Source organism: Podarcis muralis, chromosome 8 (genome assembly GCF_964188315.1).
Source record: "Podarcis muralis chromosome 8, rPodMur119.hap1.1, whole genome shotgun sequence".
NCBI classification, from domain to species: Eukaryota; Metazoa; Chordata; class Lepidosauria; order Squamata; family Lacertidae; genus Podarcis; species Podarcis muralis.
This window is the reverse complement of record NC_135662.1, coordinates 89,133,085-89,149,726: the sequence shown is the minus strand read 5'-3', so window position 1 is coordinate 89,149,726 and position 16,642 is coordinate 89,133,085. Positions and strand designations below refer to the sequence as shown.

The following is a 16,642-nucleotide window of genomic DNA, read 5'->3' as shown; positions in this document are numbered from 1 at the left end:
TGATGTCAGGTGTAGGACAGGTAGTTATGGTTTGGAGAAAATGGCTTGTGGGCCAAATTGGGACTCAAATGTGACCCTTGGACTGGAGGTTCCCCATCCCTGCCATAAAGGCAATCCACTGGGGTTATTGTGCCCCACTGAGGGACATCAAGTTATCAAGTCCACACATATGTTAGAGAAGGTGCAACAACTTAGGCACATATTTTCATATGCATTGGGAGTGACTACTGCTTCATGCATTTTAGTTATGTGTCTTTGAGGAGATCTCAAAAATTATGGGGTGAGAAATATTGATGGATCCAATTAGCACTTATTAGCTTAAATAAAGCTCTGTTGTCCAAGGATCTGATTATTTGCTTGATAATAGCTGGTAGGATTGGACATTGTCATGGTATGAAAGGGTGTGGAGCACAGCCCAGCAGGAAAAACAGACTTGTTCTGTTTAGGGCAATTGGAAATAACAAACACTGAAACTTTTGATACAACTTGGAATAGATTTATTCATTTATTTATCAGTAGAGGTGGATCTGGCCAAAATGCTCCATAATATAAAGACATACAGTATTTTTCGCCCCATAGGGCGCACCGGCCCATAGGACGCACCTAGTTTTTTTGGGGGGAAATAAAGGGGGAAAATTTATTTCCCCCCCAGGCGCGGGGCTGGGGCGGGGGATGCCCGAGCTTCCCCCAACCCCAGCCCCCAGAACAGTCGCGCCGGTCTCCCCAGGCTTGCGGATACCTGCCCCCCAAGCTTGTGGGGCTAGCGGTGGGGAGAAGCATGCTTCTCCCCAACGCCAGCCTCCAAACCAGGTCAGGGAACAGTGGGATGGTGGCGCTCCGCCTCCCCGCTGTCCCCCGAGCTTGTGGGGCTGCCCGATATCCGCACGAAGCCCGGGGCGCGCTGTGCAGCGCGCCCCGGGCTTTGGGATGCAGGCTGCTATCTACAAGCCTTGGGAGCCCGACGGGAACTCCAGCGGAGCTCCCAAGGCTTGCGGATAGCTTCCTGAAGCCTGCATTCGCCCCATAGGACGCACACACATTTTCCCTTCATTTTTGGAGGGGAAAAAGTGCGTCCTATAGGGCGAAAAATACGGTACATGGTCTGACATATTTCCGCCATGTTGATTCTCTTGATTAGAGATATCAAATTTCCAGTGATATTCTCCTTAATCTAATTCAATAAGGGGCAGTCTCAAAGTAAATTGTGCCACTGCTATTATTATATGTATAATTTCCCTCCAAAAATCATAGGTGACTCGACATTCCCACCACATATGTAATAATTGCACAGTTCTGGCTGAGCACTTCCAGCATTTAAAATGATTTATGAGTACCGTATTTTCCGCCCTATAGGACGCACTTTTCCCCCTCCAAAAATGAAGGGAAAATCTGGGTGCGTCCTATGGGGTGAATGCAGGCTTTCGCTGAAGCTTGGAGAGCGAGAGGGGTTGGTGCGCACCAACCCCTCTCGCTCTCCAGGCTTCAGGAAGACATCCGCAGCCTAGGCAGCCCTGTGGGAGGTATGTCTAGGCTGCGGATAGCAGCCTGCTTCCCGGAGCGTTGGGCGCCCTGAAGCAGAGCGCCCCGCCCGCCGGACAGACATCCGCAGCGTGTTGGAGCCCTGGGGAGTTCCCCGCAGGGCTTCCCACGCTGCAGATAGCAGCCTGCCGCCCGGCCAGCCCAACAAGCTCAGGGGACAGCAGGGAGGCGCAGCGCCGCCATCCCGCTGTTCCTCGACCTGGTTCGGTTTCCCTGACCTGCTTTTGGGGGGGAAATAAAGGAAAAAATTTTTTCCTTTATTTTCCCCCCAAAAAACTAGGTGCGTCCTATGGGACGGAGTGTCCTATGGGACGAAAAATACGGTAGATTTTATTGAACCTAGCTCAAATTAAGTACCAGCATAAAAGCTGTTTATATTGTGCTTTTCTTACTGATAAGCTGAGTTAGGACTCTCTCACAGAGCTCCAAATCTTGACCAATTTCTGCACGGAAATACTAAACCCCAGATCTCTTTTTCACCTTGTTCTGACTACTGAGTCCCTTTCCCTAAATCCATTAACTATTTATAATTTTTGGTCGAAATACTTTTTGCCATATTATCTGATGTAATTCCCCCCCCAAGGAACCATACCTTACCACACAGGTTGAACCTACAAATTTAGATAGCAGATATTGGAACCATGGGAAAATCTGTTCTCTTGTTTTTTTGACTAATTACTTGTCTTATTAACATCAGTCCATTATTTACTAGATACCCAAATTTATATATCACATGTTTTTCCTAGTTAACAAAATCCAACAGCTGATTGACTCAGATACGATGACTTAATATAGATAAAAGTACAATATTTCCCATTTGTACTTGACCCATTTTTTCAATAATGAATGTGGAATTTAACTTTGTTTTAATAAATTTCCCCTCTCATTTTTAGACTTTCTCCTTAATGTTTCAAATGGGGCATTAAGTTGTCCAACCGATATGAATCTTTACTCTATCTTGTGCAAGCCATATTTTTAATCAAATTCAGCTAGTATTATTGGTTACTCTTGTGATACACATTTATCCTGCTATATACATTCATCAAGAATTTTCTGCCAAACTTTTAGTTCCTGTGTATTCATTGTATGATCGCAGTCTTGATAGCATTTATCTGAGGCATTCATGACAAATTCAGTTTTTCCTATTTACAAAAATCCACTTTTATTTTTTTGAACAATAGTTCCCTCTCTTTTTGATATTGTTACCTAATTTTATACATACGTGTATAACCAATGGGTTACTAATTTCCAACGTATAATGTTGAGCAAAGGGACCCCAACTGAAACAATTTCCACTTTCTGATTTTGTATTTTATATGCTGATACAGCTCCATTCTTGTCAATTATTTGGAACCCATGATTTAAAGATTCCCTAGGGCTTTCTAAAGACAATGTGGCATCAGTTGTATATAGGAAGATCCTAATCTGACCCATTTTAAGCTTGATCCCTCGTATTTGTGAATCTTCCATTGTTGCAATGGTGAATGGTTCAATTGCCATAGCAAATTGGAATAGGGAAGGCAGATAGCCTTGTGCTGTAATTTTCTTAAATTAAATTGCTCTGTTTATTGTCAAATGCTTTGTAAATTAGGAAACCCATACTGTTCTTCCTGGGACTCTTTCCCCTTTGGGTATCTTTTTGGTGACATCTTAACTGAGAAAGATGTGATCTTACTGCTCCATAAATTTCTGACTTATGTACAAAACACAGTAATCCATTAATTTATCTATTTCTTCCTTTCATTATTAGCATAAACAAACATAAGCAAAACCAAAAACATAGCATATAGTTACAATTTCCTAAGCACTCCCCAAGTATTAATTTAATTCATCAGTTGACTCTAATCAACATTTAAACCAAATAATTACTCAAAACACCAATTATATTATTTTAATGGGGGGGAGAATACATTAATTTAATTCCTCAGTTGTATTTTGATAATCATCTGAATGTATGTCCACTGAAAATAATGAAATGCAGATGGAGAACATCTGTATCCAGATTGGCATCCAAGTGATGATATCATTCACCTACATTGTATTAATGTTCAACAGGGTGTTGATTTTGAATGTGCATCTAGATCCACATTCTTTTTCTCAGCACAGGGCTAGGCTTGGAGGACGTTGAAACCACAAACAGAATGTGGAAGCATTTTCTCCTTCCATGCACACCTTCACCTTCAGAGTGAGGGTGATGAAAAAGGCTTCATCTAGCATGACATAATCATATAGCTTCACGTGGTATCAGTATTTACTACATGATTCCTGAGTAGCTTCTGACTCTTTCAAGGACAGGGACTGCTGAAGGAACAGCAATTTGGAGAAATATTGACTGCTTTAGTTGTGAAAAAATAGGCACAGGGAAGAGTAGAGGGTTGGTTTTTTGGTGGATCTTCCCACCTCACTACCAGCAATTTTTGCATCAAAACCTGAACTTCATGACAATTTGGCAAAGCAATACCTTTAATTATCATTCTGACATGGGCTCAGTTCTCAGAAAACAGCAATGTTTACATGCATTTATTAGACATTTTTAAATGAACATTAAAATAAAAACAAGTTATGAAAATTTATTTTAAAAGTTGATTTGTGTTTTAAAAATTCAGCCACCACAAGGAAATGCCCCTGCACAGCTCTTTTTCATTTCATTGTACAAGAGGATGTCCCTGTGGATTGTTGCATCCTTTTAATTCAATAGTTCAGTGTCTCTGCTTAATGGAAGGATGTTACATAACAAAGACATATATACTTACAGAACACTGCAATCTGAATGGCTTTGTATTAGTAGTGAAAGATGCAAACTCAATTGGGTCCGGGTGGCTGCCATCATTCCACTGAGCCAGCAGACTGTCATGATACAGAGTCACACCAGCTCTGGACAGGGCTCTCTGGACAGCATTTTCTATTGCGTTGTTATTAAGAGAAGTAACATTTGAGCACAATGGAGGATGCACAAGATGTATGAGGCTGCCATTAATTCCTAATGATAAGAGAGCTGCTATAGTAGTGTAAATGTCAATTGTATTCCCATAGACAATAACATTCCCTGGGAGGGCAGAAAAGAGAAAAAAAATAATTTAAGACATATAATAAAAACCTTATTAGTGTAACTCAGATGATAATAATACTGAACTGATCTGTGACCCTCTTGTTGCTCTGATGCTATGAAGTAAACAATGTTACCTAGCAACAGTTGCTAGGATAATTTAGTGAAGACTCTACAGAATACAGCCGACAAAGTAGCAAGCACTTAACACAGAATTGGACATTAATTATGCCCCCAGATTTTGAAACCCTTTAGTCTGAGAACCTTTTTTTTTGGGGGGGGGGGGACCTTTAGCAAGCTCCTTTACCCAGCCATTTCTCATCTTTTGTTTGGTTACAGTACTTTCAAATAAAAATTAAAAGTCTTGCAAAAAGGATATGGGGAATTGGGGGAGGGGAGAGAAGAAGAAGTAACATAGCTATCAGAACTCAGAGGATTCTCTCTCATCATTCTCTCTCATGAACCAGGGGAAAAAATGTGTGTTTCTTACATATCTACCATTTCCTCGTGTTTCTTTTCCTTTGTCAAATATAATGAAATCCACAATGGGCAGGGAACATTCACTTAAGGAGTTGGGGACTTGCTGTAGGAAAACCCAAAGAAACTGAAGGCCTGTCTAATAAATATGTATAGGGCTCATTCCAAGCAAAGTTAAGCTTTCTAGCATTATACTGTATTTTGGGGTGTAGGTCCTAAATAAAGTGTGAATGGGCTAGATGCACAGGAGAAATGAACAGGGAACTTATTCAGGAGCCCTGGTTAGCTGCAGTTGTTAGTGGTAAACTTGGGTTTGCTGCCTCACAATTTGTAAAGTGGCCCTTAATCCCACTTAATTTAAAACAAAAAGTTAGGCATGTAATTCTCTTTTGCCCATTGAAAGAAAGGGATTGCCATGTTCATAAGTTCCCATTATGCTCACATGGTGTACAAACTAGGGCTAACTCCTTATTAAAGACAGCTAAGTCAATGGCCTGGTTTACTTCTGTGGAGGCTGGTCCATAAGAGCAAAGGGGGTACTGCCCCATCAACTTAAGTTTGTCTTCAACCAACCCACACCTGCCTGCCTCTTTACTTATAAGCGACTCGGGGGGGGGGGCCCTGGCTATCATCTTCCTCCTCCTTAGTCTCTGTGTTGCCCTTGCAGAACTCGGCAGGGAGAAGATGGGGACAAAACCAGAATTAGTTGGCTCAGGCTATCATTGTCTTTGGCTCCATCTGCTGTTGGCCTCCTTGCCTTCTGCTGCACCATTCCCGATGGGCAACAGCCACCCCTGGTTTAGCTGATTTAGAAATTAAATCTGCATATTAATTAAAAACATATTTATGAAGCAAAAATACTGTATTTTTCAAGTTATATATTTATTATTTTACTTGTAAAATTACTATCCTGCCCTTCCTCTCAAAGGAGCTCCAGGCAGCAATGTTTGTATTACAGCAAGATTAATATTAGAATACTTTTTCTGTTGTATGTGTGAGGGGGGGGGTGCCTCTTCGAGATGACACCCACCATATGAAGCTGTTATAAGCACTTGCATTAAAAATATTTTTTAAAAAATTACCATTTATTACCTAATTAAACAGGGGCACCCTTTTGGATGAGCAAAAAGTTGATTAAATGTAATTAGCATTTAGCTGGAGGTACAATATGAACTCCCTATGGTTGGTTTTCTTCTTTACAGAAAACTGATTCCTGATACATTTACAAATATTCAAAATTAGAGAATGGTCAAAACAATTCCTTTCAGTAGTATTAAGTTTTCTAATTATTTTGTTGTGACTGTCCTGACATGCATGAGAATTGTCTGGGACTATTTTATTCACTGTTGGCAGTACTGTAGAGATGTTACAAAGCAATATTCATTTCAAATCCTACTATAAAATCAAAAGTAGTATTGAAGATATTCTGCTATGTTAACACTGCTGAATTAGGGTAAGTAACAAAAAAATAGTTTTGGAATTTGACCACAATCCAGTCCTTCATAAAAAGGCATGAGTGGTGTTGCTTTGGAGTTGCATTTTAAAAAATATTTACTTCATACATATAACTCTCCAAAACAGTGTAAATGTTAATGAACATTTTATATTCTTTGTAAACAGCTTAGAAATTCTATTTACATTAAGCTGTGTACAAATAAGATAAATAAATAAGACTGTAGTTTTCTCATTTTCAGAAGAATCAGAGCCAGCAAAGATTGTACTGGATTTCTCACCATTCAGAACAAGGTGAAGAAAACAATTGTATATGTCTATGTTGTTTTATTCCAAAGAAGCCATAAGGTGCTAAGAAAGGAGGGTGAACTTCAACTGCCGATTTTCAGCAATGAAAATGGATGGCAAGTTTCCAGGTAGAATGATCTGGGTCAGTATTAGCTTCTGCAGGCCCTAGGAGAGCTCACTGCCAGCGAAGTCAGATGTCGTTCTGATAACTTATTTGAACACTTACACCCCCAAAGGACTGGGGATTGCCAAAGCCCAACACAAGTGAAGTTTCAGGAATTTAAAGAGGCAGGGTTCTAGTTGTGAACCACAGAGGCACTCAAGAGTATGGTCTCTGCTTTCTCTGAGGGAGACCTTCCACCTCCAAGAGGTATTTGGGGAGTCTCTCTTCAGACTCAGAGCCCAGTAAATTCTTAGACCTCAGCACAGAGATGCAAGACATCCTCCCAGCAGCTTACTTCTTTTATTGTGGTAGCCCAACAGTCACAGTGCTGCATCTGTGTGTGAGGTGGCCTTGAAGAGCACCTTCACCACTATTGCTTTGTAATGATGATGGAAAATTATTTTAAAATATAAAATAACTTCAAACTTAATTCCCAGCTGGCAGCAGGTGCTGCAGGTGTTTGCTAGGGCCACGACACCCAGAATGCCTTGCTCTGGGGAAGAGCAAAGGATAGGGCAAGAGGTCAACAGAGTTCAGCAGAAGCCTTGCTGACTGGTTGATAGCTAGCAACATAGCAGCATGCAGAGGCAGAGAGCAGGTTGGGTGGTGGGTTGGCTGGCATCCAAGCAGCCATAGGAGGAGCAACAGCAGTTGGGTGGCCAGCCAGCCAACAAGACATTGCCATGGAAGCAATGGTGGCAAGTGACCCTATGGACAGCAGATTGGGTACATGATGCTCCATCCATCTCTATATGCCACCTGAGCCATGTGGCTCAGTGTGGCTCATGGTAGGGCTGCCCTTGCTTCACCTGTCAGCTGCAGTATGTGCTCAGGTTCATGTAAGAGGAGAGAGTTCCAAGTTGTTCAGTGCTCTGAAGACAAGAACCAACACATTGAATTGAGCCGGAACCAAACTCAAACACCCAAGCCCCTATAAATCAGTCACACTGCTGCATTGTACACCAACGGAAGCTTACTGAAGGGAAAGCCCCACATAGTGCACTTGCAGATGTCAAATCTGGATGTAACCAGGGCATGTGTAACTATGACAAGATCAACATTAACAATTTAATGTTCTGCAGTAGTGAATAACACATTATGAGCATAAAGAGCCAGCATTTGCACCATAACACAGAGAACTATATTGCCAACCTGCTACAAATCTAAGTAACTTGACCTGTCAGAAAAAGGCGAGCTACTGTATCTTAAATAGATTCATGCATAAAGCATCATAGGGCAGGATTGACCTAAACAGCCTTGTCAGCAGAAGTCCTGCACAAGGACTTCTGCTTGCACCACAGGGCTTTCCCCCTTCTCCTCCATATGTGTGCCTCACATTGGCTCGGGGGGGGGGTCAGGAAAAACCCCAGAACTGTGCATGGGGAAAGTGGGGTGTGTGTCATTCCTTCTGGCAAGCAGGAACGCTTGTGCAGATGGAATGACAGGAAAAGCACAACACTGACTTCCACCCACAGAGCTGGGACTCAAAGGTCATCAAATCCAATTAGCTGAACCAAAGCAGGCACATCACCATGTCTGTCTCCAACAAAAGGACCACATAGTCCTGTGTGCAAAATAGCATAAGCAAAGTGTCTCTCAGTTATGAACAAATGTGCAAGCAAGTCAAACAGAGAAAATATTGGAATGTTGGGGGGTGGGCGAGCGTAGAGGGAAGGAAGGGATTCTTCTCTGATTGCTCTTCCCCAAAGGAATTAACACCACCAAGTATCTTTCTCTATGTGTGGCTGTTCCTGATGCTCAAGAAAAAAGGAAATAAGAAACCAAAGTTCTGGAAAGGAGAAAATTCCTCCTTTTAATCCTCATGGACCAGAATTGAGATACCAGAGGGGGAAAAGCAAAAAGAAAGCCCCCTTCATCCAGTGAGGAAATTTTAGTGCTACAATTGTTCTAGATAGAGTATTCTAGGGCTTTACACCTTGAACAGGTGGGAATTTGGTTAACATCCTTTTTGTCACTATCCATTATTGGACCCACAGTCTTCTTTAACTACAACAACACTCCTATTAGCATAAATCCTTTATTTCTGAAGGCAATTTAAATTTACGTTTACTTGCCACAAGACAAATAATGCTCTCTATGTGACCTCAAGAGATCATGTTTTCAATATATTATAAACATCCTATGTATGCCTTTTAGATAGTGATTGCAGAATAAACTACAGTGGTACCTCGGGTTACATACGCTTCAGGTTACATATGCTTCAGGTTACAGACTCCGCTAAGCCAGAAATAGTACCTCGGGTTAAGAACTTTGCTTCAGGATGAGAACAGAAATTGTGCTGCGGCGGTGCGGTGGCAGCAGGAGGCCCCATTAGCTAAAGTGGTGCTTCAGGTTAAGAACAGTTTCAGGTTAAGAACGGACGTCCGGAACGAATTAAGTACATAACCAGAGGTACCACTGTATATCAATCCAATAGAATCGTAATATTTTCCAAATATGCTTTAACTACATGAAAACATATCTGAGAGAAAAACTTTATTATTCAGAGAAGTTACAGCAATCATAAATAAAGCCCATTGCAATGGATTTATGGCTTACGATTAGATGCTCATGTCCCACTACTGAGAATCTCACTCATTTCCTATAACTGGGAATACAAAACTTTCATGATCTTAGTATGACCTGAATTCTTAGGCTTGCAAAAATCACATTAAAAAGAAAGCACATTAGCTGGAGCTACAGTTTCTGTGCTTCATGATGTATGTACAACAATTTCAAAGCTATAACATTCCTTCAAGCATGTATTTAGAAGAGCTACAAGCTGCATTTGGGTAAATAGAAAACTAAGTGATCCATTAAAGCAGTTTCGCTTCTTGCATCCACTCACTTAGCATTACTGAAAATGAATGGAAACTTAAGAATGACCATTAGAATCAGAATTATAATAGCTATATCCTGCTTAATTCTAACAGGGAAATCTAGTACAATAGGTAAAGGGAAGGTTCCTCCCAACCCTGGAAGTCACTGGTACAATGCATAAAGACTTCCTAGGTCACTAACATAATGATTTGTATCCACACTGCCACAGACAATGAAGAGGCACATGACAAGAGTGGTCTCTTCTTAATGATATTCTCTCCCTGGCTGTAGTCTCTCCCGTCACGTCACACACCATCCTGGAAGTTCTTGGCCCTCTTAGGAGCAGCTTCTCATGGGGCCCAGCGGAACAGGGAAAGCTCCAGCAATGATGTGGTTCTTTGCAGTGGTAGCTCATGCCCATGGGGACTGGTGGGGCGCAAAGCAGGGAGGCCAATAGTAGGGGAAGCCAGAGTCATTTGTTGCTCTCCTCCTCTCTGTTCTACAAAAGGCAACACTGAGTCTGAGGAGGAGGAAGCTGACAGGCAGTACTTGTCATTAAGGTGGCAAGCGGGGGGGGGGGGGGCTGAGGGCAAACTGATGTTGCTGCAGCAGTGCCCCATTTGCCCTGGACCAGCCTCCATATGTTCGTTGGATCAGAAAGTTCCTGCTGCCTATTTTTGGATCTAAGGTAAGTAAAAGGTAAACTATCCCCACCCCCAATGATTCAAAGCAGGTATTGACAGTAACAATCTATTTAATTCAATGCAGAAAGCATTATTTCCCCCTCCTTCTGACAGTGTTATATGGTCCTGACAGCCACCTCCAGTCACCAGTCCAGCTGCTGCATCCTGGATTAGTAGTAGATTCCGAGTCACCTTTAAAGGTAGCCCGACATAGAGCACATTGCAGTTATCAAAGCGAGAGATAACCAGAGCATGTACCACTCTGGTGAGACAGGGTGCAGGCAAGTAGGGTCTCAGCTGGCATACCAGATAGACAGCTACCCTGGACATAGAACTGACCTGCACCTCCATGTACAGCTGTGAGTCCAGGCTGCGCACCTGGCCTTTCAGGGCACAGCTACCCCATTCAGGACCAGGGAGGCCCCCACACTCGCCCACCCCCTGTCCCCCAAGAACAGTACTTCTGTCTTGTCAGGATTCCACCTCAATCTGTTAGCCGCCATCCATCCTCCAGCCACTCACACAGGACATTCGTTGCCTTCACTGGTTCTGATTTAAATGAAAAGTAGAGCTGGGTAGCATTTGCATACTGGTAAACACACAGCCCAAATCCCCTCTCCTAGTGGCTTCAAATAGATGTTGAAGAGCATGAGGGAGAGGACAGAGCCCCGAGGCACCCCACAAGTGAGAGCCTAGGGGTCTGAACACTCATCCCCCAATGCCACTTTCTGGACATGTCCCAGGAGGAATGAGAAGAACCACTGTATAACAGGGCCCCTGGATCCCAGCTCCTCTAGACGGTCCAGAAGGATACCATGGTCAATGGTATCAAAAGCCGTTGAAAGGAGGAGGAGGAGGAGGAGGAGGAGGAGGAGGAGGAGGAGGAGTTTGGATTTGATATCGCGCTTTGTCACTACCCTAAGGAGTCTCAAAGCGGCTAACATTCTCCTTTCCCTTCCTCCCCCACAACAAACACTATGTGAGGTGAGTGGGGCTGAGAGACTTCAAAGAAGTGTGACTAGCCCAAGGTCACCCAGCAGCTGCATGTGGAGGAGCAGAGACGCGAACCTGGTTCACCAGATTACAAGTCTACCACTCTTTCACCTCTGTTCCTAGCCTGCCAGAGATCACTGACCAGCAAGGCCAAGGCAGTTTCAGTCCCATGATGGAGCCTGAATCCCGATTGGAAGGGATCCAAATGGTCAGCATCCTCTAGGCATGTCTGGAGTTGTTCAGGGACCACTTGCTCCATCACCTTGCCCAACAATGGAAAATTTGAGACTGGGAGATAGTTGGCCATAGTGGCCAGGTCCAAAGATGGTTTTAAAAAAAGCAGTTTGGTAAGCAGTTCTGGGAAGACTCCCTTACATTCACCACCCCACAGAGCCCATCACCCAGCCCTGCCCACCTCACTTTTATGAGCCAGGATAGGCAAGGATCAAGGAGACAGGTGGTTGTTTCCACTCATCCAAGCAGCCTGTTACATCCTCAGTAGTAACAGCTTGGAATTGATCCCATGCACCCTATCTAGACAAGACTCTAGCACTCTCCCGCCCTGGCCCTGCTCCCACTGTGCAGTCCACCTCTTTCTGAATATGAGCGACTATCTGCAAAAAAAATGCAAAATCATTGCAGGAGATCTTGGGGTCTTCACCAGGCCCCGATGGCAAAGGTAGTTCTGTTAGATTACAAACGACCTGAAAGAGTCTCCTGCTGCTGTTTTCTGCAGATGCAATAGAGGCGGTGAATAAAGTCCTCTCTGCTGTCACTATCACCACTTGTTAGGCTTGACGTTGAGCTCTAACCTGTGTTCAGTCCTTTTCAGAATGATTTTTCTGCCAATGATACTCCAGCCATTTCAGCAATTGTTTCATCGCCCTCAGCTCTGGGGGAAATCACGGTGCCATCCGGGTTCCATGCAATCAGAGAGGGCGCTTAAGAGCCACAGTCAATAGCCCTGGTTAACGCTGCACCAGGGAATCAGCTGAAAGGCCATCAACATGGAATAAAACATCCCCTACCACTCTCTGGAAACCATTTGGATCCATTAAGTGTTGGGGATGGAACATCAGAATCAGTCCCACCTCCGTGCAGAGGGGAAGGGTCATGGAGAAGTCCAGTTACACTAGAAAGTGATCCGACTATGGCACTTCTTTTGTTTCATTTTTACTTAGTGCCAGATCATCCATATCCATAGAGGTGAACACCAGGTCTAAGGCATATCCACGACTATGAGTTGGGCCAAACTTATTCAGGGACAGCCCCATGGAGGCCATGCTTTCCACGAAGTTCTGAGCGGCCCCTTGTAAGGTTGTGTCAGCATGGATGTTAAAATCCCTCCAGACAACCAGGCTAGTTGTCTCCAGGAGAACATCTGCCACAATCTGAAAAAGCTTGAGCAGGGTGTCCTTGGTGCAGCGGGATGGTCGGTACACCAATAGGAATTCTGTACAGTGGTGCCTCGCAAGACGAAATTAATTCGTTCCGCAAGTCTCTTCGTCTTGCGGTTTTTTCGTCTTGCGATGCACGGTTTCCCATAGGAATGCATTGAAAATCAATTAATGCGTTCCTAGGGAAACCGCCTTCAGACCAGGTCCGGGGACAGTCTGTCCCCGGACCTCTTCTGAAGGCTGGGGGGGGGGGGGACAAGGGCTTTTCTTCCCACCCCCAGCATTTTAAAAAACCCTGGCGATCTTAAAATGCTGGCGGGTGGCATTTTAAAATCGCCCCGGACAGCAGAGGACTTCTCCGCTGTCCGGGGCGATTTAAAAGCCCCTGGGAAGGCAGGCAGGGGGGACAAAGACTTTCGCCCCCTGCCCGCCTTCAGAAGGTGTTCCCGCCCCCCGCCCCGCTTCGGAACAGCGTTCCGAAGTGGGGCGGCTGGGGCAGGTCTTCCCGCCCCCCCTCCCCGCTTCGGAACAGCGTTCCGAAGTGGGGCGGCTGGGGCAGGTGTCCCCGCCCCCCCTCCCCGCTTCGGAACAGCGTTCCGAAGTGGGGCGGCTGGGGCAGGTCTTCCCGCCCCCCCTCCCCGCTTCGGAACAGCGTTCCGAAGTGGGGCGGCTGGGGCAGGTGTCCCCGCCCCCCCCGCTTCGGAACAGCGTTCCGAAGTGGGGCGGCTGGGGCAGGTCTTCCCGCCCCCCCTCCCCGCTTCGGAACAGCGTTCCGAAGTGGGGCGGCTGGGGCAGGTCATCCCGCCCCCCCTCCCCGCTTCGGAACAGCGTTCCGAAGTGGGGCGGCTGGGGCAGGTGTCCCCGCCCCCCCTCCCCGCTTCGGAACAGCGTTCCGAAGTGGGGCGGCTGGGGCAGGTCTTCCCGCCCCCCCTCCCCGCTTCGGAACAGCGTTCCGAAGTGGGGCGGCTGGGGCAGGTCTTCCCGCCTGTTATGTACTGAATTGAATAGGATCCAAACTGCAGCAGTCTGATTGGTCCTAGAACAATAGGATTCAGAATGCAGCAGTCTGATTGGTCTTAGAACAATGCAGCAGTATGATTGGTTGGCAGGAACCACCCAATCATGCTCCAGATAGAAGTGAATCCGCAACCTGATTGGCTTACAGTAGAATTCCAGAATTAGCCAATCATGTGCAGCCCATTGTGTAAATAATGTATATAAAGCAGACCCCGCAGACATTCATTCATCCCTCCTCACCACTATGAGCTGAATAAAGAGCATGAAATCACTTTGCGACTCTGAGTATATTTCACTGGCGACGAAGGTGGGATCCCGCTGAGCTGACTGCCACACACAGCATCGCAGCACCGCCACCTGCCGCACCGCTGCCTCGCACCGTGAATCCAGGCTTCAGCTCCGGGACACAAGGAACTCAGAATGGCAACCGACAGCAGCTTCTCATCGTTCAACCCAGCATCTGGAGACTGGGAAGCGTACGCCTCCCGTTTCACCTTCCTCCTAGAAGCCAAAGGGGTCACCGATGCAGAAGACGCCAAGAAGAGGGCAATATTCTTCAGTGTCTGCGGAGAGGAGACGTTTGAAATCGCCCGGGCTCTCCTTGCACCTGAAGACGTCGCTACTGTTCCATACAAAACAATAATGGAACAGCTGAAGGGGCACTTTTCGCCACAGCCCTCAGTGGTGGCTTGTCGAAATGCCTTCTACGCAAAGCGGCAAGCCCCTGGGGAAACCATAACTGGGTTTGTGACCTCTCTTCGCCAAGCTGCCCGGTTTTGCAACTTCTCAGAGCTGGAGAACATGCTTCGTGACCGCCTCGTCGGTGGCCTGAAGGATGAGAAGCTGCAACGACACCTCTACGCTAAGAAGAACCTAACATTCCAGGTCGCTCTGGAGGAGGCCCTGGCAACGGAAGCTGCCGAGAGGTCAACGCAAGAGGCACGGCCGAGCCAGCCGTCCCAACCGAGGGTCCACCACGAAGACCTCACCGACGACTCAGGATCCGACAGGGAGGAGGTGCACAGAGTACAGCAGCGCACTCAAGCAGCCCACATACCACAGCTGCCTCGACGAGAAGGAGGGAATTGCGCAAGCTGTGGAGAAAGTCACGAGAGGAGGACCTGCCGTTTCCGCAACGCAGAGTGCAGGCAGTGCAGAAAATTGGGACACATCGCCCGGGTGTGTCGGGCTCGGCCCACCCGACACCAGGCATCAGATGACCAATCCAAGAGCCCCAGGTCCCGGGGCCCAACGCACCAAGGCAACTCAACGGAGCTCACGGACTTCCAGGTATACCAGTTGCCCCACCCCAACGTAGAGAAAATTTATGTAGAGGTACAGATAGAGGGGGCCCCATGCCGCATGGAGCTTGACACGGGTTCAACTCTATCCATAATCTCGGCAAGGACCTTAAGGAAACTGTGTCCTACTGGGGGTCCCAAACTCAGGCCAGCCCCATTCACCCTCCGGGACTTCCAGAAACGTAAGGTCCCCACAATGGGGGTGGGGACCTTCAGGGTGCAATACCGAGGGCGGACGCGGCAACTGGACTTGCTTGTGGTCAAGGGCCCCTACATTAGCTTACTGGGATTGGCATGGTTTGGACCACTGGGGCTAGCCATCACCGGGGTGAACCACATGAGCTTACAAGTGGACGTGGACGCCATATGCAAGGAATTTCCGGGGGTTTTCGATGGGAAATTGGGACAGTATACGGGGCCCCCCATTGCTCTACAGCTTGACCCCGCAGTACGACCGGTCAGGCTCAAGGCCCGCCGGGTCCCGTTCGCCCTGAAACCCCGTATAGATGAGGAATTGGACCGACTCGTGGAGCAAGGAGTGCTGGAGCCGGTGCCTAATGCCCCCTGGGAAACTCCAATCGTCACACCCGTCAAGCCTAATGGTTCGGTCCGCATCTGCGCAGACTACAAATGTACCATAAACAAGGCCCTCACGGCCCATGCATACCCAGTGCCAGTGGTCAGCCATGTCCTTGCCACCCTGGCTGGGTCGAAAATTTTTGGCAAGCTGGACTTGGCCCAAGCATATCAACAGCTGCCAGTAGATGAGGCTACAGCAGAGGCACAGACGATTGTGACACACAGAGGAGCGTTCAGGGTAAAGCGGCTGCAATTCGGGGTCAGCGTGGCACCAGGCATATTCCAGAATCTAATGGACTCTCTCCTTAAAGGGATTCCTGGTGTCACCCCCTTCTTCGATGATGTGTTGATTGCTGGGCCCACACCAGAGGAGTTTGAGGACCGCCTCCGCACCGTTCTGCACCGTTTCCAGACGGCGGGTCTCAAGGTGAAGCGGGAAAAATGTCTACTAGGAGTGCCTCAGGTGGACTTTCTGGGATTTATGGTGGACGCAGAAGGGGTCCACCCGACTGGGGACAAGGTACGGGCCATTTGTGATGCCCCAGCGCCCAAGAACAAGACTGAACTTCAGGCCTTCTTGGGACTATTGAACTTTTACCATTCCTTCCTTCCCCACAAGGCGGCGGTAGCGGAGCCCCTACACAGACTCCTGGACAAGCGGGCCCCTTGGGTGTGGGGCCAGCGTCAGGAGGCCGCATTCCAGGCAGTCAAGGACTTGCTTGTCTCAAACTCGGTCTTGGCACACTTCGACGAGAGGCTGCCGGTGGTGCTAGCATGCGACGCCTCACCCTATGGCATTGGCGCTGTCCTGGGACACCAACTCCCAGATGGAAGAGAGGTACCAGTGGCATACTTTTCCCAGACACTCAACGAAACCGAGCGGAACT

The 16,642-nt window shown here is 46.7% G+C and overlaps 1 protein-coding gene across 7 annotated transcripts in view; it reads right to left on the bottom strand.

Annotated features, from left to right (window-relative positions):
* CFAP61 (cilia and flagella associated protein 61) overlaps positions 1 to 16,642 on the bottom strand; it is a 126,294-nt gene that overhangs the window by 17,650 nt on the left and 92,002 nt on the right. For all 7 annotated transcript variants that reach the window (XM_028738344.2, XM_028738347.2, XM_028738346.2 and 4 more), the window contains one exon: positions 4,293 to 4,585. In XM_028738344.2, the coding sequence (XP_028594177.2) occupies positions 4,293 to 4,585 (293 nt within the window). The remainder of the gene's footprint in view (positions 1 to 4,292; positions 4,586 to 16,642) is intronic.